This window comes from Sprattus sprattus (assembly GCF_963457725.1).
Source record: "Sprattus sprattus genome assembly, chromosome: 5".
NCBI lineage: Eukaryota > Metazoa > Chordata > Actinopteri > Clupeiformes > Clupeidae > Sprattus > Sprattus sprattus.
The window spans coordinates 17,647,779-17,670,099 of record NC_137924.1 but is presented as its reverse complement, the minus strand read 5'-3'; the positions used below and the strand labels follow the sequence as shown (position 1 = coordinate 17,670,099).

Genomic DNA, 22,321 nt, shown 5'->3' with positions numbered 1-22,321 from the left:
TGTCCTGTAAAATCATAAACCCATTACAAATGATACACTTAATCCTTCAGCTAAATTCTGCATTTGATTCCCATGTTTTGACCGCCTGCGTGGCCTATCAGAGGATTTTCTGGTCAGCAATTTGACTCTATGTAAAAGTCGGGGAGGAGGGGGGGGGATACAAGATGCATCCTAAGTCGTTATCACCCGGAGAAAATACACAAGCACTGAGGTCATGACTGCAAGGGAAAATAAAAAGAATGGCAGGGTACGAGGTCGCAGAAATAAAGATGAATGTGAATAAGAATCGCAAGGCTATGGCAATGAAGCTAATAAGAAACGGTTTTATCTTTTTACAATTTAAATTGTAACCTTGAGCGCATGCGAGGCCCTCTCCCACAAGAATAATAATTCTGGCCCACAAGCACCGGCCGCCACGGCTGTACCGCTTGGGCATTAGCCCCTCTGAGTGAAATATATGGCGGCGGCGACGCCTCTCCGGCCCATCCACAATCAATTGGATTCTTTTTCCCTTTAATATTTACTTGCGCCGATGAGATGCTCGTCGGCATGGTGATGAAGAGTCTGCCAGTGGTGGCTGAAGGTGACCTGTCACCGCGTATGGACAAATCTCTCGCTCGCGAGAAATGTACAAAATAAATCATTAAAGCAGGGGGCTCGGCTTCTTCTCCTTCTCATTCCCCGGGATTTAAATCACCCTCAGATTTATGATTTGAATTAATGCTTCGTTTGGTCAAAGCAATGGTGGCCCGAGACAAATGATGTTTGGTACTGAAGCCATCCTAATATTGATTACTGGGATGTCTGTGCAATCTCTTGTTTATATCAAGCAGTCTCTTGTGACAGGGGGGGCCAATAGGAGGAGGCTGGATGATAAGAAGGAGAAATATGGCCGGCTCTTTTCAGAGCTGCCGCACAGAACAGCAGCTTCTTTCAGCCCTTTAATTGCGACATAAATTAGGTTTTTAAGTGAAATAGGCAGTGTTTTCAAGCCCGCTCTTATCTCACAGAACATTTCTCTGTCGTATTTGGAGCGTTATTACATTAGAACTACTGGGGAAAAGGAGAATTTACAGCAGTAGAGGAGGAAAAAATAAATGCAAATCTAAATGTGGCTGCACACTCCAGTTACAAAGACCATATACCAGCAGAACTATCTTCTAAAGGACTGTGTCATCATCAAGCTCCATCACATGACTAAACTAGACAATCATAGTTTTTCACATGCGAGAAAGTCTATATCTGATATAACAATTATGCAAAAATACAATGGATGAAATAGGACAAATTGCCTATACTAGCCCCTACTAGCTGTAATGTGTACAGCACGACAGATTGCTATATCTCTGCCTTGACTCAGACTCTGTGTTAACCGCCTGTGTTAACTGGATTTGGTCTCTGAGAGCCTAATATGTACTGGTTGCAAGTGCGTAATAAAGAGGGGAGCTCGTGGGTTGATATCACTCGACAGATTTAGCCATGACTCTTCTTGTCAGGAACTTTGTTTGGCAGCAGCTTTAGCTGGTCAGACGTGAGCCTCTGTAGTCAACTATTTAGTGTAGGCCCAGCTAGGAAATTACCTCATGAGTGTTTTTTTGGTCACCTTACTCAAGAGACTTTTGATTGATCTATTGGATCATATATAGATGAAGGGTAACATAAGCAATCGCTAGAGAATACTAGTCTTATTACTAGTCTAAATACATTACCATTCAGTATACTTAGTGAGCTAATTAGATGGCGACAGAAATGTTATAAATAAAAGCACTTACAATGCAAGATTGTTTTTTTATGGCTCTGGATGTAAAGGTCCTTTATCCATAGCTTTCCCCTTTGAGAAGCCATGCTTTTCTGATGTAGATGCCCCAGGGCTTTTGTTTCACGGTTTGCCGTGTGCTTCAAGCCCAGACAAACCGAGACAGTGTGTGTGAAGGACACTCTGTTCTGTTCCTGGGCTTGGATTGCTTGTGTTGTCTTTGTGTTGATGTAAATTGAACAGGCTAATGTTTCTTTTTCCCTCCCCCGCATTAAATATTCAACGCAATTACCCTCTCCTGTTTGCATCAATGTTATTAATTATAACAAAAACAGCCAGTCCAACTTTGAGCCAAATAACCAAACATCCGGAGAGAAAGAGAGTGAGAAAGAGAGAGAGGTAGAGAAAAAGAGAGAGAGAGAGAGAGAGGACAGAAGAGGGGGCACTCTGATTAAACCGATCGCTTGGCTCCCTTTGATTTGTATCCATGGGACTCCCCCCCTCCCGTTCTTTCCCCTGAAGAAGAAGAAGAAGAAGAAGAGAGAGAGAGAGGGAGGGAGGGAGAGGGGTGGGTTCCCTCTGTGCACAATGTGGATTGTTCCATAGACTCAGAGGAAATGCCACAATTACAGATCACAAACCAAGCAAAACATGTGTGACACACACCGCCTCGGACTGAAATAAACACTGATACGTTCCCTCCCATTGAGCTGACCTCAACTAGAACCTTCATTATGGAGGGGAAAATGTGTCGGAGCCTGGCTCCTAACAAACACCTGCCAATTTCAAGTTAAAGAATAGCTTTATTTCTGGAAGAGCGAGAGAAAGAGAGCGAGAGAGAGAGCAGGGAAGAAAGAGGAAGGTTGAGAGAAGAGGAGACTCAAGTGTGTGAAACCCTGAGCAAAGAGAGGCGGAAGTGAAAAGAAAAATACAAGAACCCCCCCCCCCCCCTTTCTCTCTTTCTGTCTTCCTCTCCTTCTGCCTTCCTGCTTGGCCAGTGGGTGCCATTTCAGATTTGATTCCTTGCCACGGCAACGTTAATGGACCTTAAATCCTCCCAGTAATGAGATGTGGGAATTGCGTGTATCATCAACCAGATGATGCAGCCCTAATGAAATCACCGGCGACGCAAACTTTTTAAGGCTTCGCCTCTCTTTGTGTGCGGCTCCGTTGTTTACCTCTGTGAGCCGGTTAGAGCTGTGGACAAGCTCAAGCACTCTCTCTGACACACACACATACACACACACACACACACACACACACACACATACACACACACACACACACACTCACACACACACACACACACACACACACACACACACACACACACACACACACACACACACACACACAAACACACACACACAAACACACACACACACACACACACACACACACACACACACACACTCACGCCACAAACACATAAACATGTAGAATCACACAGTGAGTGAGTCTTGTGCACACACATATAAGCAAACACACGCTCAGACAGACACATTTACACACAAATAAACACACGCATACATTTGCACACACATACACATACACACACTCACACACACCCGTGCATGCACACACAGGTACACTCACACACATAAACACTCCACCCCAGCCCTCCGTTTCTCGCTCTCCTCTCCTCATCACATGCCTGCCCACCTCCTGGTCCTGGGTGCCCGCAGAGGAGTCACACCAGGGCGGGTGACAGGTGTCTGGACCTGGAGATGGAATTAAACCAGATGGGGGGAGAGGGGAGTGATGGGGAGGCCTCCCACCGGTCCCCCAGGTCAGTGCGCTCATTCCAGCAGGCTCAGCTCCTTCTTGCTGGAGGAGGAGGAGGAGGAGGAGGAGGAGGAGGAGGTCGGAGCTCCAGAGATGGATCTGTATTGAGACCACAGCTGTAAGCGCGGAGGAGCTAATTGGTCCTTATCTGGCTGTCCCATTCATCTTCATTTTTTACCAATTACCCAGTATTATCTCTGCTCTCAGTTGGACGTGGGACTTAATTCTTTTTGGTTAAGCCGGTTGGTACAGCTTGCAAATTTCAGATGGTCGTCAGGGGTAGTGGGTGATGGAGAGAAGGGGGTGGGGGGTGGGTGATAAAGTCAAAGCGCAAACACAAACTCTGGAAACTTCCCATCATTAGACGCCTGCGAGGGAATCAATAGGAAATGACATCACATGAAAGGAAGGTGAGGGGGGGGGGGAGAAGAAACGAAAAAACAAGGTGGAAATCAATTATTGGGGTTATAATTCAGGCACTTGTTTGCAAACGTAGCAGAGCCATTGATTAAGTTGTTCCCATCGCTCCCTGTCATTATCGACGCGTTAAAACCATATTTCCCTCTCGTCAGTGCTTTTTTCAAATGCGCGGCCTTGCAGATAGCGTGCTTAAAAGGTTGTAGTAATTATTCACCCAAAGTGTAAATGTGCACCACCGTCTGCCAAAATGCAAAAAAATTGCAAATCTCTCAGTGCCAACTGGCCTGTTTGTTTATTTATTTGTTTTGTGTTTGTTTGTTTGTTTGTTTGACTGAATAGTATTAAAAAAAAAATATGCGGTTCAGGGGGAGCATCACGTTCACCAGGCTGGGATGTGTGCCCACTGCTTTGAAATGAAAGAGGGAGCAGAAGTGCCTCTCCACATGGAGCGAGCGAGCAACAGCAAATGTGTAGGTTAGCGCACTCTCTGAAAGCCATCCAGAAGGCCCCGGGTCACTACTTTGGCATTTCACCATGCGGTTTGTTTCATATATTATCTAATCACTCGGCTATAACACTTTCACACAAAAAAAACGCACAAAATAACACAATCGTGTTAATTATTTGGAAATGTCCACTGCCTTAAATGAAAATGAAAGCAAAAGAAAGAATACATTTGTACTTGTTCTTCCTTTGAACGTGGGCTTATAAGCACTGTCAACTTTCCAGCAGTGCTGAAATAGAATACAATTAAATGCTCACAGAAAACAAAAGCAGGGTCCCTGTTGTTTGCAAAGCGCAAGCATCCATCACTGCGCTTGCATACTGTATAGCGTGGCCTTTGTAATCAGCCATTATGTACATTGAATTTCCCTTTTAGCAGAAGCCATGCACGCGTGTGCTCCGTCGATTGGCTCTCCCTAAAATAGCTCCCGACGGAGGGCGGATTGAGAGAGCCATGCCTCCCGCTCTTTGATAAGGATCTGTGTGGTCACACACTGCACCAGCTGTCATCTCGGCCTGACTGCTGTGATTTAATTAGTCTGTTTATGTCCTTTCTAATAATAAATCCCTCTCTGTGGAAGGACAAATTCAACAAGGGTTTGTCTTTGTTCGAGCTGGTGCCGCTTTCACACATGCGCATGCATATGCACACCAAGACACACATAAACAGACGTATGTAAACACACGGAAACACAAACACACACATATGGTTAAATGCAGGGCACTTTGGAAATGTTCGTATCTCCATAGCCTCTATGGCCTTTCTCTCTCTCTTTCCTTCTCTCTCTCTCTCTTTCTTTCTCTTTCTCTCTCTCTGCTGTCGCTAGGCGCTGGAGGAAAAAGTGACCAGTCGGCCGCCCAGGGCTAACACACGTCCCTCTCGCTGCCTGTCACCCGCTTCTGCAATTAAAACTGCCCCAAAACAAGCCCAGATAATGTGCCCCCCACCCTGTGTCTCTGTGACCTCGCTCCTGTGGGCCCTGCGTGGTGTGTTGATGTGTGTGTGTGTGTGTATGTGTGTGTGTGGGGGGGGCGGGCGTTGCAGGGAAAACAAGATTACGTCATCCCCTTGTCTCTGAGAATAGATGAAAAACAAACAACGGAGACAGAAAAACACACACACATGCACATATCGTGTCACCTTCTGTCACCATTTCCAAGGTGCTTCAGACACTCAGACACTCATCAGCCAATCCTGATGTGTCTTTGTCTTATTTGTGTTTTTCTGCGCGGGAGGGGGACGGGGCTTGAGGGGGGGTGGGGGGGGGTGAAATGCAGCCAGCCAGCCAGCCGTCGGAGACCGACACAGAGCGGAAGCGGACAGTTTGGCGAGATGAGGGCTCCCATGGGTACCTGTCTACCGAGTCACTCTATTAGTGTTGGGATGCTCAGGGGAGGCAGGTGACAGATAAGTGGAGAGCGTCACACATTTTAATAGAATTTCAAAAAGATAACTTGATAATCATTTATTTTTAATGAAGCCGAATGGCTTGTTCTAATTCCGGGTGCATCGACAGTTAAGCATCAGCATAAAATTGAATATGCATGATTGGGAAGAGACAGGGAGAGACAGACAGGGAGAGAGAGAGAGGCAAAGAGAGAGAGACAACATTGTGCAAAGCTGTGTGTACTGGTTTACACAAATGCCTACAACTGCAAAAATAGATTACAATACGGAAGGAATTGATTAAACATTATTTCCGTAATGATCCATATCAAGTTCTCTCCCACGTCCCTGAATGATTGTTGTGGCATTTTTATTTTGAGCTGAGGAAAGCACACTGCACCCCAGCCCCTTCCCAACCCCCCCAATGCAAATGTTTGTATTGCTGTCTGATTCACTCACTTCACAATGGCGACGGCGCGGCTTTTGGAAGCAAAAAAAAAAGAAGAAGTGACCAGTTTACTTGTCACACCTAATCAGCCTTCGTCCTCATATTTCATTAATTGGATAAATTAATTTGGAGACGTTTGATTCCGTGGTGATGCATCTATTTGGCTGTCCCTTTTGACTAATCTCTGTCAGGTTGCATTTAACGAGTGGATGTGAGTGACCTTTGCAGGGAAAGAGAGGAGTGAGGAGATCAGGGCAATTTGAAAAGACAATGTCACTTGGTGTAAATGTGATACGTGTAATAAATGACATTCAACCTTTCACACACGATAAGGCTTTTCAGTTTGTAATGTGAAATATGCGTGCACTTAAAGTGCATGGAGAGCAGTATTGTACCGATAGGTCACTCCGGCACAATCAATTATGGAAGACAGCTCCCAAAACGAGCGCGTAATGCATTATCATCATCCCCTATGATTGTGCCGTGTCTGAGTGCACGCTGCAACACTAAAGTGCAATTGTATTATTAAAGGCGATTAGAGCAACAATAACATTGCTACAATTAAAATGTAAGGGGGGACGGTTATCCTTCAGAATGCATCAATCATCCACGCGGAGTCAGCGACGCAGCCAAGGTTAATCCAACTGTCAGTCCGAATAAACCAGCGCGGTCTCAGGTGATGTCCGGATGGACTCATAAACCTGCTCTGCGTTTCAGCCAAGGCCGGCTGTTGACCTGTCACTGCCATATTTTCACCCCCCAAAAAAATACACGAACAGAGCGAACACAAGTAGCACATATAACACGTAAACCAGCCTTCGCTCGTGGGCTCATAGTGTACTCTGGAAAGGTGTAAAATGGAGTTGTAAAAAGATGCAGTGAGCAATTATTTAAGGGGGTAAATGTGGGATGTTTTGTGCATCACATTACTTAATCATGGATACAGCGTAGTGTATGTATTTAGAGAGTGCCAGCTATTGATCTATACCTCAATGTGCCTGGAATGTGGTACTCATACAGTAGGGGCTGTCAGTGACAAATTCCTCTTTCTCTTTAAGGGAATGTTTCTGTTCCTCCCTCCATCACTCTCTCTCTCTCTCTCTCTCTCTCTTCCTTTCTGGTTTACTCTCTCACACACTCTCTCTTCCTACCTCCCTCTGTGTCTGCCTGCCTCTCTCTCACTCTTTATGTTGCTGCCTCTCTATTTTGGTCTTTATCTCTCTCTCTCTCTCTCTGTCTCTCTCTCTCTGAGGGCTAGCACAGAGACCTGCCACAGGGCTGTTCTCATTCTGGTGATGGCAGCCTCCTGTCTGTGGTTTAGCATTGGTCACCGGCTCCACATCAGGGTAATAATGACAGCTGATCTTTCATCTGGCGCTGGCCAAATTTCAGAGCCATCCATCTTCCATGCTAACACTGTTCCACCGTCGCTACAGCAAACGGCCTGGGCACACATAGCCTGCAAGACTGCAAGCCTTTAAATTATAATCACATTCATTAACAGAAGCTTGTTTTTTCACCAGTGCCCCATTCTTGCCTCTATACCTTTTTTAAATTTCGTCTTGAGATCCACCTCAAGGGTCATGCTTGTCTATATCTTTCTCATGATCGGAACTTAAACATAAAAATGATGATGTCGTGATGCGCCGTGCATCGAAATCATTAGCACATGACAGTTACAACAGATTAACTCCCACAGAGGATGATGTGAGGCTAATTTCATAATGAGAATAGATGATCCTGGTGGCCAGCCTCATCCCCTCAAAAGCGGAGCGATGGCCTGCGTGCGTCGTGATTGATAACACAGCGGGATATATTTCATTTTGCAGTCCGAGTCGAATGACAACTGCTGGCCATTGACTGAAAGCAATCTTTTTAAAAGGGACCCTTTGCTAAGTATCAGATGGAAGTGATTCGTCTATATGGTCGGGTGTCACTGCCTCAAGGGAAAGGGGGTGATTGTGTGTGTGTGTGTGTGTGTGTGTGTGTGTGTGTGTGTGTGTGTGTGTTGGGGGGGAGGGGGGGGGGGATATTAATTGGTCATGAATGTATCATGGTCTCAGTGGAAGCAGATGCTAGTAGCAGTAGCAGTAGCAGTACCAGTAGTTGTAGTTGTAGTAGTGCTAGCAGCTTCGTGCAGTGGCGGCCCCTGGTTGGTTTTGTTGAGAATGATGGGGGACAGATTTGAAGAGAAACCATTTCAGACCCAAATGGGCTTGTGCTTACTCAGTTATTCATCCTGAGGGCTCGTTTCTGGGTATCTTTGACCGAGCGGATAATTATGTTAACCAGATCAAGTTACGGCACTGAAGCAACTGCAGCCACTGCAGCCTTATGAAGTCTGACTGACTACAGCTTTTGTATTTGTTTATTAATTTAGTTCCTTATTTTAATCCAAGTTCAACTCAAAAGTCTGTCCTTTTCTTCATGAGTACACAGTTGTCTTTTGAAAATGTGTCTGAGCAATCGCCTAAGCAAATACTGAAAAGCAATTAAATAAGAAAACACTTGGACCTGGATTCCAAACGTGTTTTATGTTTTCAAACACATTCTTTCTCTGGACATTTTCCTTGTTAAAAAGAGGGGGGAAAAATAGTTCTCCCTTCTTTGAGTTTTTTTTTGAGAGATCACAGATTCTCTTATTTTCTTTATTAATGCTCGAACTGTATAACAGGTTATTATTTAAAAAAAAATCCCTTGCACCATATGCCAAGCACTGCTCCTCCTGTTTTTATCTCTGAGAGAGAAAAAAAAGACCCAGTTGAAAACAATACTGGCTGTCTCCTCAATAATCCCTACCACATGTTTCCTTTGATGGTTCTGGGCTAGCGTAATTATGCTGCCTCATCAAACCAAAGATGTTTTGTTATACCATTATTTTTTATAGTGCTCGTGCTCACAAGTGTGGATGAGATGTTTTCTTAGCCCCTCTGCTACTTATTAAAGCAGCCCTGTGAGGATGTTTGTCAGGGCAATTTGTTTAGTGTGACAGATCTGCATGTTAGCGCATACATTTTCTACTTCTGCTGAAAGCATTCCCTTCGTGGCACGGATGTCTCTGTTTTGAGTCTGTGTATGCGTGTGTGTCTGTGTATGCGTGTGTGTCTGTGTTTATGCGTGTGTCTATGTGTGTGTGTGTGTGTGTGTGTGTGTCTGTGTTTATGCGTGTGTGTATGTGTGTGTGTGTGTGTCTGTGTGTGTGTGTATGTGAAATATTGGATAATATTTTTATAGTGGCATTGTTTTATCGTATGTCAATTTTGTGTGTCCCTATTTAGTTGCTTATTTTTTTGTTTATTTGCAGGTACTTCCCCTATTTTTAACAAATTCAAGATGTTATTTTTTCTTGATTAAACTTATTTGGTAAGCACACAAAAGCTTCAAAGTCTCCCTCAATGACACTGCAGAGGCTGTGGGTGGGCACATCAAAGTGGAGCACCTTGGTTTCTGTAGGCCTTAATGAGAGCCAGGGTCTACCAGCCTTGACTTGAGTCCGCCATCTGTGAACGAGAAAAGTATTTTATATTACTGCCTGCAATGCCAGACTGTGTTTATGAAGGGGACTGCTGCTTTTATATCCAAGAGCACCTTTCAAATATCTTTGTTCTGCTTATTTTACTATCCAGTCAGCATCCTTTCCTGTCCACGCCGGATTATGGGCAGAATGTACCTTACCCTCACTAACATATATAGACTGTGGGGGTCAAGGATGATAGGGGTAGAATGTATTTAAAAAAAATAATAATTAAGATTTCGTTGAACAAACCTGCCACTTCCTTGTTTTTACAGTGGCTTCGAAAGCCCCAATTTAGCCACAACAAAGCACTGCTTTTCAGACAGTGTGTACAAACATCAGACTTCATTGTAGTCCACTTCTCTCTTTCCACCCCCCTCCGCTCTTTCTGAGGAGGGAAAAAAGTGAGGGGAAACAGCTTCCTCCATTTTATGAGGGCAATTAATGGTTCACATTGGTTCATGTGAGTGGACAGCACGTACAAGTCATTTCCCCTCCTCTGTAATATAAAATTAAGTTCGTCTAGATCATGCCACGAGGCTGGAGTCTTAATGTCAAAGTGACAATGAATGCAAATACCTTCGATGTGGGTTTTCGTCCATCGCCCTTCTCTTGTTTGGTTTCATTTATTTATTTGTACGTTTATTTATTTTCTTTGGTCGGTTTTGTTCATTCGCGAATCAAAAAGATTGGCCGCAGCGTTGCATTTGTTTGACAAGAGCATTTACAACCCATTGTTCCAGTGCCCCCTCCACTCCCAAACAAAGACAGATAGGCTCGAGACCAGTCATTTAATTAGCACGGGATCCACGGCTTTGACTGCGGCAAGCAATTATGCATTCCACAGGCGTTCGCAGGTCCTATTTCACGGAGGGGAGAAAGCAAATCTTCTCGGAGGGCTCGTACAGTACATCTTTCCTTTCCATTTAAGAGAAGGTAAATAGCAAAGACAGACAGCTTCATTAGACAGCTTCTGAGGGGCGGCGGGTGGATTGTCGCTTAAATAGTGGGCTTTTACTGGAGGGCCCCTGGCAGCCACCCTAGATCAATTACGGCTGACATTATTGTTTGTCGTGAGCTCTTCCAGGACATTGGGCTAAAGACACGGGCAGGACCCGGGCTTGCGCCACGGCCCCGAAAATGTAATTTTCCTGCTCTTTTGCTTTCATTCCACAAACAATAAATCATTCAGTTGAAGAGATAATAAAGTGCCAAGTAGGAGCTGGTTTAATTTTTGTCAAGGGAAATCTTTCCTCTTTCTCTCTCTCTCTCTCCCTCTTTTACTCTATCTCTCTCTCCCTCTCTTTATAGTGAAGGATAATGCAGAAGTAAAAGAGAAAGCTAATGAGAACCAAGACCCAGCTACCCCCTCTCTTCCCGCTTCTCCCCCACCCCCAGACCCCTTCTCTTCTCCTCTTCTCTGTCTGCCACCTTTTCATTACCTCTGTCCGAAAGGATGTGGTTTGTGTTTCAATATGTCACCACTCCCCTGGCCCGTAATGATTTCGATAGAAATGCTAGTGCTTAGCGCAGTGTGCGAATGAGAGATCACAGTCTGCTTCGATTAGCCAAGTTACCCAGCAACTCTCAGGTTAATCATTTTCTGTGATATCATGTATCCGCTCCCAAATTGAACGTGAGACAACGGGTTATCAAATTCTCAGCTCAGTTTAAGTCTTCTTGAAGATACACAAATGTATTTCTTTTTTTCCCCCTGAAGATACTTAAAAACCTCAGCACGGCTGGACCAACTGGCTTGATTTCAGTGAATGTTTTTTTGAAGCCATAGAAGGACATAGATGCGTCAGATCCGACAGATCTGTGTACAATTTGAGCCAGAACTGTTTCCAAACCGTCTCCTTCCCAGGGTTAAGCCCTTATTTAAAAAAAAGCCTCAAACACATTTCAACATCTGACAGACTTCATGAGACAACACTTAGCATAGTAAACAAATCAGACCAATCCGTGTGTTCCCTTTAAAGGCTGCCAATCGCATTTTGAAGTGAATCCCCAATTTCATAGTGATTGTCTTGATGCTTTTCCAAATTTAGAAGATAAAGAAGGAGGAATCTGTAAACCGATGCAAATTAAGTCCATTAGTGCCCCCCTTTCAAGTTGTGTGCTTCTTTCTTCACAAGGACCAGTTTGTTTTGCTGCACAGTGCCTGCTCTGTTCTCGGTGTGCAGGAACAGAATTGAGATAATTTCTCTCTCGTATTTTTTTAGAATTGAATTGCACCCATTCATTTGAAAGACCATTCCGTTTAAACCCTAATTCAGCCAGAAATTGTTCCACTGTGTTAATGAATATTAACAATGTACACCTACATACATATGAATTCATACCTACACACTCCCTGCCTGTATAGCTATATGTAAATGTATATGTTAATGTCCAATATATACATATAGGGAGGTATTATACAGACCTGAGGAGAATGATGGATCAGCATTTCCATTCATCTCAATGGTTCTCATTAGTCGGCACATTGATCCCTAGAAGTACGCCCTCTGGTCAGTGCCATCTTGTCTTCACAGGCACTGACTTCTAGGGTTAGTTAAAGTTAAGAGTCATACTTCCCATGTGATTGGACTGATGTATATAAACTTAGTGAGAAGAACATATGTTTTATAGCTTTGCCATTTCCCAAATATACACCACTGGCGACATCCAGGTCATATGGAAAATGTGCTATTCTGGATGACCATGGGGAATATACCAATATGAGCCCATTCCTTTTTACAGTTACTTCAAGATGACAGTCATTCCTAAAGCTGGCATGGGTGGAAAAAGCCGCTAACAACAAGCATGCACTTCTAACGTCCTTTTTGTTGACCACCTTTTAAGGCATGAACAACTGTATATGACTCATATTTAAACACATTCCTCCATATTTTGTTGTTCTTCTGAAATACACAAACTCTGTGCTAGTTTAGTATGTCTTGTATTGTTTACCTTACATGATCGGTAGCCCCCCCTCCCTCTAACATGAGCACACATGGGAGATTGAAGTAGAGCCAGTGGGCAGGTGAGGAGTGCATTCAGGCGGTGAAAGATAGAGACTATTTGGGCAAAGTTTGGTGCTTGAAAAGCACTTGACAAGGAGTGAGTACCGGTGATCAGCAACCACTTCTCTGCTACTCTCTGTGAACGTACTTGTGAGTAGTGGTAACAAATACGGCAAACACACACCTTTCACACGGCTATCATAAAACAAAAGTTCCGGTGCAAACTTTTCACAAAAGCAATTCCGTGTTTCCAGCTTTCAGTTACAGTGGCTGGTCTAGTGTGGTGCTTTTTAAGTGGTAGCCCTTTCTAGATTAAAGGCAACGGAACAAACAAACAAACAAACAAACAAACAAAAACCAAGAATCGGACTTCTGAGAAACAGAAGGCTAAGAAGCACAGCTCTGTTCTCCTGTCTGCTGTTGGTACTCCTCCCTTTGTAGCATGTTCAAATGCGTTCTGGTGGCATCCCTCTAACAGTATCCCTGGAATGGGGATACATCTACATTTGTCAGAACAGATACCATCTCAAGCTGGAGTCTCTCCTAAATAGGTTTCTGTCGAGGGGACAGTCAAAATACAAACATGTAAAAGTACAGGAATGTAGAGATTGATCCTCAAAGTACACAATTGATAGTTTTCAGTGACGTCACTACAATTGTTAGCTGACGGGCAAAAAGAACAGCGAAACAGCGAGAAACAGTGGAAAACTTCGAGCAGTGCCTACTCAAATACGATTGCCATCAACCACAGACCATACCACAATAGCCAGACAGAAATATTCAGAAGGGAAAACAAATTAGGAACTGGGATTACATTTACTGCAGGTGTCCTGACATTTTTATTTCGTTAACCTCCCTGAAGTCGCTGTCTGAGCTCCAGTGTGGAGATATTTACATCTATCTAATAGAAAATCCGTCCCCATACATATCTCAAACACTGAAAGCCTACAAAAGCACAGATAGTTAATTCATTTTCAGAAGTGGTTGGGTTCACAACGATGTCGTCTGGAAGGTGAAAACTAAAAACCATCTTCATAATCAGAGCAAAGATGAGTACCATTTAATAGCTAGGTACCAGCTAGCGAGGTACGAGGTACCTGCTGTAAGCTAGCAGCCGTTAGCCTACCCAACGATGTTGTTTATTATTTGACCCAATTCTCTGGGTTAAACAAGCACGAAAACCTTCTCTAGCGAATGACAACTTAAATGATCTTCCCATATATTTTCTACTGACATTGTAGTATTACTAGTTGAATGACAAAATACACTACCTAGCCTACTTGCTTGGTTAGGTAGATCAGCAGCTGGGTAATCCAATTTGAATCGTGTTCATGCTTTGTTTCTTGTCTTTATTACTTGATTTATTCCCATTTTAGGCAGTTATTCTGATAAATTAGGCGACCAGAACAGGGTGACTGCTTTTATTTCCAGCTCCAAAAGTAAGGCTACTTTACTGTGCTTCCAAGAAAAGTTTACCAAGAAGGACGTGTCTACTACCTCGTTTCCACCCCGGCCCCGGTGGAAACGAGATATACGTACAATCAGCTGGCAGCCACGGCGAAATAAACATTTTTTTTAATCAGCTGGCAGGAGCGGTAGCGGGTTTTAAATGCGATAAAAAATAAATCCGGGCTTGTCTGCTCGCCGATTTAAACAGCCAACCAAGCAACAACTGCCTGGCATTTTACTAACTTATATTAAAAGAGCTTGAAAGGTGGGTGGTTCCTGTATTAACTCCCGTGTTAAACTGCTGTGGAACGTCTTTTTTGCCCGCCAGCTGGTCATTCTGACGTCAGCTGAAAACTATCAATTGTGTGATATGTTAACATACCTTAATGTGAAGTTGTATCATGATGTAGTATGGTATGGTATAATGTTGGCAGTTTGTTAAAAGAAAAAAGACAGTATCAGCTTAAAACAGCATAATGGACAACAGTGAAATACCCATGGAAATATATGCATCCCATATGAATTATAAGAATTATATGATTTTCAATTCATGTTAACACACAGGGCTGAGGGGTCAACAGACATACAGTATGTGAGGTGGTTCTCTCTTAGGCAGTGTTGTGATCCTCATAGATATGAAATCATTGAATTAACCCTAGACCTGCTTTGCGAATTAGTGGATAAGGTCACGAGGAAGGGATATCTGCATCAGATAAACCGAGTCATAGAAGGCATGTGTCTGTGTCTAAGATGGAGATAGCTGGTCAAGGAACCTTGCCATCACAGTATGGAACATATGGACATTGGCTATCACTTTTGGTTGTGATTCATATATTTGTTCATGTGTTGATTTCATGCCTGGGTGGGTAAGGATTGGGTCGAAGAATTGAAACCGTATACTGTACTTACAAATGGCGAAAATCTATTGATACTTAAAGACGAATAGATGGCACAGATACACTTTAGGCTTTTGTGTGTCCAGATACAGTTTAAGCTTTTGTTTGTGGACAGGAACAGCAGTTTTGGCCTAAAATGGAGATGACCATGGTCAGTTGATGAGTTCTGTTCTGAAATTCCAAGGGTTGTATTGCTAAATAAATCAACCCTCCTTTTGAAAGAGTGAAACACATGATAGTGGAAAAGACTTGATGCATGTCGAATAGACAAAACAACCCGATAGCCAGTGGAGCGATAAAATAAACAGCATCAAGCGTCACCTTAAACACTGTGAGTGTGGCCTGTCCTCTGTGGACCAGCCTGCTCTTCAGCTCAGCTAAGTCCTCTGAGCGGGGCCGGTGGTCCCCCTCATTCGCTTCCACTGAGGGCTTTCCTGTAGGCTGTTGAATAGGCCATTATAGGCAGAGCATCACTTAAGCAGTACAGAACATGAAAGGAGACAGAACAGGCGCACAAGTAGAGATTAGGTCTCTAGAGAACAGTCTTCTACTGTATGGACACACACACATACACACACACACACACACACACACACACACACACACACACACATTTACACACACACACACTCACTCACTCACATATACTCAGTGTGTCCGTCAGCATAAGAGACGGCATTCATGGCCCTTAGGACGTGAATGGAGGTTTATTTAAATGACAAAAAAGGGGAGTCATAATATCAGTCTTTAATAAGTATTTCTCCCCCCCGCTGCTTGTGTGCGCTGATGTCTTGTGAATCCACTCAGATCCTCAGGCGGCTTTTCTCTGCTCTGCACTGCACAAAGGCGGGATAACAGTCAATCGGGCCGTGGAGTGTCTGTGAAAAGTAGCTCCGTGCATGAATGCCTCTCTCAATTTGCTCCCGCGCACCGCCCGTAAGTATCCTGCAATCACACGGCAATGGTGGCGGCAGTTTTAATTGAGTCCAGTCGTGTGAGCGGTAATTGATTCAGACTCCGTACTCGACGAGAGGCGCCTTTTACAAGGTGCTGCTTGGCTTCGTCTACCACCAACCACCCCCTCTCCTCCACCCTCATCTCCTTCTCCTCCTCTTTTCCTCTTTAATCTGCTTTTCCTATTTAATGTTTGGGAACGGAACGTGTATCCCTGTGAAGCTGTGTCCCATCTTTCTCATGGAAATGAATGTTTCTTCTCCAGAGAAGGAAAGTGTCACAGAGAAGGAGGGCTGTTTTTTTTCTCTCGTTTCCTTTCTTTTCTTTCTTTTTTTGTCCTCTTCCCAATCTCTGTTTTTTTTTTTCTTCTCTCTTTTGGAGCACTGTTCCATGCAGATCCATGCACCCACAGTGGCCCACTGATACCACTTTCATACCAAAGCAAAGAGTTGTTTTATGGATTACCCCTCTGTCCCCCCCTCCCCCCCACCCTTTCTACCTTGAGCCAAACAACACAGGAAAGAAAAATAATAATAAAGGGGCCCCCAAAAAAGTGACTCAATCAATTTCACCAGAGACACTGGTTTTCTTTAAAGTTTTCTTTAAAGCACTTTTGTGTGCTGCCTTTGAAAGTGGAGGACCAAAACTCGCTTACCACCGCAACCCCCCCCCCCTTCCACACTTCAGTCCTCCAGTGCCAGCATCTACCCCCAACATACTTTTTGATCCCCCATGTTCAAAGTGACGGGGAAGTGCGAGTGGGCCCTCAGTTCAGGGACAGACTTGTGGATCTGACCTTATTTGTTTGCTCATGTCCTTTGAAAAGGGGACAGTTTCCCCTCCACCTACTTAATCACTGTCTGAGATGCAGCGCAGTGCAGGCGCTCCAAGTGAAGCTCAGGCTTGTCTCTCTCTCTCTCTCTCTCTCTCCCTCTCTCTCTCTCCCTCCTCCCGCAGTGCTAACTTTTTTTTCCCCATGTCGGCTTCTAATACAGTGCGTTTAATTTTTATCAATTATAAGGCCTTTCCCTGACCAAAATAATTTGTGTCACCCTCAGCAAAGTTAATAGAATAGCAAGTTTATTCTGGACTTTAAAAAGAAACTGTGACATTATAAATGCACAAAAAAGATCTTTGGTCCAGAGTGTTCCTAATTAGCCTGTAGCTAGCCTCATTTGAAGATGGTGCTATTTTTTCCCCTTTTCTTCTATCAGCACAACTTAACTAGTCATTTGGGTAATGGCTTTCATAACTCCCTTTCTTCCACAGCGGTTCTTTTAAATGCATTTAGTATTAATGGTGAGGATATTTTCATAATTTCTCTTTTTACTCCACATAAATTAATTGAGTGTTGTTTTAAAAGGCTGTGTTAACTTTGTAGCAGACACTATGTGTGTATGTGGGTGTGTATGTGTGTGTCTGTGTGGGTGTGTGTGTGTTTGTGCGTGTGTGTGTGTGTGTGTGTCTGCCTGTGTTTGTGTGTGTGTGTATGTGTGTGTCTGTGTGAATGTGTGTTCCTGTGGACACATTTACCTTAATTATTATCCTAATTACTGTAATCTGTATCTATTATTAAACATGGAAGTAAAATATTTATGTCTCTTGCTAATAAAAAGTAACGACTCCAAACTATACTGCGGGGAAGTATGAAGTTATACACTGGGATTGTTATTCTACTACATGTAGTGTATATCATTTGGTCCCAGCTGCTCTGATGGTTCCCTCTTATAAGGAAGGAAGAATGTTTCTCTAAGCTATTTACTCTTTAAGGAGTCACTCTAAGTTCGATAAACATGACGAGATTGAAACGAGTTCACCCACAGTTCTTTTGATGGCGGGATCACAGTGCGTTTTTTGTCGTCAGCGGAGCGTCATTTAAACAGCGTCCGCATCTCTTATCAGGGGAGTCGATGTAAAAGCCACTGACCGGTGACCGGTGTTCCCCCTTTTCCTCTTTTCCAGGCTTAGAACTTCCATTCATGATGATGCCCCACCCCCTAATCCCAGTCAGCCTGCCTCCCGCCTCGGTCACCATGGCAATGAGTCAGATGAACCATCTCAGCACCATCGCCAATATGGCTGCCGCTGCGCAGGGACAGAGTGCACCATCCAGAATGGTGACTTCAGTCATCAAGGTAACCACACCATGATCTCTCACTGTGCTGTCTGCATATGTCTCCAGACGTATCAGGGGAGTAGCGTGTGAGTGTGTCTGTGTCTGTGTGTGTGTGGATGTGTGAATGTGTGGGTGTGGATGTGTGTGTGTGTGTGTGGAGAGTGGGGATTTAATCATCTGCTATAGCAGAGAGGTGTTGGTGTTGTGCAGCAACACTGGGGCTTTCCGCCTCCTGCCACCCAGCTGCAGTGCTGAGGAGGAGGAGAAAGAGAGAGAGAGAGAGAGAGAGAGGAGGGATGGAAGGAAGGGGAGACAGAGAAGGATGAGAGAGGGACAAGAGGGAGAACGAAATGCAGGCAGAAGCAGCTAGCAAGAGGCACTAGCAGCTGTCTAATGCAGTGATGTATCGGTTATGCACTGTACAGATGTAGATTTGCAATGGCGGCTGTGTGCAGACTATTAGGTGTGTGTACTGTACACGTTGTATAGACTGCATATGCTAACAGTGTTTTGTGTGTGCCTCTGTCTGTCTGTGTGTGTGTGTGTGTGTGTGTGTGTGTGTGTGTGTGTGTGTGTGTGTGTGTGAATGTGTGTCTCCATCTGTGCGTCTGATGCTCTGTGTATTTGTCGATGTGTGGGGCTTTGTGTCTGTGTCTGTGTCTGTCTCTGTTGGTGTTTGGTGTGTGCGTGTGTGTGCGTGTGTTTTTGTTTTGATGTGGACAACAGGAGCGCGTTCCCGACAGCCCATCTCCCGCCCCCTCCCTGGAAGATGGCCGGAGACCAGGCAGCCATCCGTCATCCCAGCGCAGCAGCAGTGTGTCCAGCTCCCCCGCGCGCACCGAGAGCTCCTCAGACAGAATACGTATGTACCAACACATACACACACACACACACACACACTACCTCCCTCCCTAACAGCCCACCCACGCTACCTCAGCCTGGCCAAAGCATCTTAACTACCACTCAACGCTGGTCTCAGCTCCACATACCCAAATGAAAGAAAGCAATGCAGTTTTTCACTTACAGTTAGTTGGCTATTTAAAATGACTACTTACTGTTCTGAGGTAGTGTTGTACTATATCAGTCTGCAGGTCTGCCACTAAGCTTAACTCTGTATTTAAGAATATGCAGTTTTTTTGCTTACAGTTAGTTGGTTATTCAAAATGACTACTAACTGTTCTGAGGTAGTGTTGTACTATATCAGTCTGCAGGCCTGCCACTAAGCTTAGCTCTGTATTTTAGAATAACCCCTTTTAACACTTTATTATTTTTTAATGATCCAATGCAAGTTCCACTATAAGCTAGTTGCTAATTGAAAACTACTAATAGTGCAGTGATTATGTAGTGGTGTGCCAGTTTTCACTCATGCAGCTGCTGGTGAGTCTCTAATGTCTCTGTAAGGATTGCAGCAGTTATGGACATTTTTGTGTTGGTGCTAACCGGTGCAGCATCAAGTAATATGAATATACAGCCGCGGAAAAAATTAAGAGACCACTTCAAAATTATCAGTTTCTCTGGTTTTACTATTTATTGGTATGTGTTAAAGTAAAATGTACATTTTTGTTTTATTCTATAACCTACTGGCAACATTCCTACCAAATTTCAAATAAAAATATTGTCATTTAGATCATTTATTTGCAGAAAAATGACAATTGGTCAAAATAGCAAAAAAGATGCAGTGTCTTCAGATCTCGAATAATGCAAAGAAAACAAGCTCATATTCATTTTTAAACTACACAATACTAATGCTTACACTTAGGAAGAGTTCGGAAATCAATATTTGGTGGAAAAACCTTGATTTAAAATCACAACTTTCATGTGTCTTGGCATGCTCTCCACCAGTCTTTCACATTGCCGTTGGGTGACTTTATGCTACTCCTGGCGCAAGAATTCAAGCAGCTCGGCTTCTTTTCATGGCTTGTGACCATCCATCTTCCTCTTGATCACATTTCAGAGGTTTTTGATGGGATTCAGGTCTCGAAATTGGGCTGGCCATGACAGGGTCCTGATCTGGTGGTACTCCATCCACACCTTTACTGGCCTGGCTGTGTGGCATGGAGCATTGCCCTGCTGGAAAAAACATTTCTCAGAGTTGGGGAACATTGTCAGAGCTAAAGGAAGCAAGTTTTTCTTCCGGGACAACGTTGTACTTTGCCTGGCTGAGGTTTGTAAAAGACCATAAGGATTGAAAAAAGCGGACTGGAGGGTCTTCTAGTTCGTCTTCTCTGATGAGTCCAATTTTCAGCTTTGCCCAACACATGGTCGTCTGATGGTTAGACGGAGACCTGGAGAGGCCTACAAGCCAGAGAGTCTTGCACCTACTGTGAAATCGGACTCATCAGAGAAGACGAACTTAGAAGAACCTCCAGTCCGCTTTTTCAATCCTTATGGTCTTTTACAAACCTCAGCCAGGCAAAGTACAACGTTGTCCCGGAAGAAAAACTTGCTTCCTTTTGCTCTGACAATGTTCCCCAACTCTGAGAAGTGTTTTTTCCAGCAGGGCAATGCTCCATGCCACACAGCCAGGCCAGTAAAGGTGTGGATGGAGTACCACCAGATCAGGACCCTGTCATGGCCAGCCCAATTTCGAGACCTGAATCCCATAAAAAACCTCTGAAATGTGATCAAGAGGAAGATGGATGGTCACAAGCCATGAAAAGAGGCCGAGCTGCTTGAATTCTTGCGCCAGGAGTAGCATAAAGTCACCCAACGACAATGTGAAAGACTGGTGGAGAGCATGCCAAGACACATGAAAGTTGTGATTTTAAATCAAGGTTATTCCACCAAATATTGATTTCTGAACTCTTCCTAAGTGTAAGCATTAGTATTGTGTAGTTTAAAAATGAATATGAGCTTGTTTTCTTTGCATTATTCGAGATCTGAAGACACTGCATCAATTTTGCTATTTTGACCAATTGTCATTTTTCTGCAAATAAATGATCTAAATGACAATATTTTTATTTGAAATTTGGTAGGAATGTTGCCAGTAGGTTATAGAATAAAACTAAAATGTACATTTTACTTTAACACATACCAATAAATAGTAAAACCAGAGAAACTGATAATTTTGAAGTGGTCTCTTAATTTTTTCCGCGGCTGTAGCTGTATGGTTATCACTCACTATGTAAATACAATTACTAGTAGAATAGTATGGTATTTATCATTACTAGTAGAAAACATACCAGTATAATGAATTTGTGAATTCAGAATAACCAAGGTTTTTCAAGGTGATTAAAGGTCTGTCTCTTGGCTAGTAAGACGGCTATACTTTTAGTAACTCCTGGATACGTTATTAATAACTAATGCTACATTCAATAATAAAGTATCCTGTACAATTGAACCTTCGGAAACGTCCTTAAGAGTTGCTCAGATAATGGTGCTCATTTTTGTATTGTTTGTCTGTTGTGTGAATAACTGGTGATAGATACACCCAAGAAAAAAACTAAAATGTCTTATGTGATCTCTCCCCTGTGGGAGCATTGATTTTTCTCCCTGCTCTACCGCGTACTGTATGTGAGATCTGGTGGCGACTTTGTCTTTGAACTAGAGGGACTAAGGCTGGCTTTATCTGTCATTTCATTGTACAAACAGTCCAACAGCACACATGATTTGGACTGCCTGGTTACCAGACCTGTAGGTGGGGTTCACCGCAAATCACAGCAAACAGATGAAAGCAAAGGACACGTGCTCCGGTCTTTTAACCGAGAAATATAATTGCACCCCTCTCTGTCTCTCTCTCTTTCCTCTCTCGTGGCTGTGTTCCTTGACTATCTATCACATTACTCTAGGTGAGCCCTTTTTTATGACCAATAAAATGGCCTCCCAAAAGGGATCTGCTGCAGCACTGAGATATATAACCTGTTGTGTTGTAACGGCTCCCCTCTCCCCCCCGTAGCTATTCACCAAAACGGGCTGTCCATGAACCATGCCCTCCTGGGCCTCTCCCCCAGCATCCTGCCCGGACCCAAGGAGGGGGACCTCGCCCACGACATGAGCCACGAGTCCAAGAGGATGCACATAGAGAAAGGTGCGCGTTTCCTTGCGTTTTAATGATGGTAGTCATCATGTATGCTCTCAGTGTGGG

At 43.8% G+C, this 22,321-nt stretch overlaps 1 protein-coding gene across 1 annotated transcript in view; it reads left to right on the top strand.

Moving 5' to 3' along the window:
* dachd (dachshund d) overlaps positions 1 to 22,321 on the top strand; it is a gene marked incomplete at its 5' end in the record, with an annotated part of 114,506 nt that overhangs the window by 65,612 nt on the left and 26,573 nt on the right. The window contains 3 exons of the mRNA XM_080839528.1: positions 18,084 to 18,256; positions 18,964 to 19,099; positions 22,133 to 22,264. Of these exons, the coding sequence (XP_080695654.1) occupies positions 18,084 to 18,256; positions 18,964 to 19,099; positions 22,133 to 22,264 (441 nt within the window). The remainder of the gene's footprint in view (positions 1 to 18,083; positions 18,257 to 18,963; positions 19,100 to 22,132; positions 22,265 to 22,321) is intronic.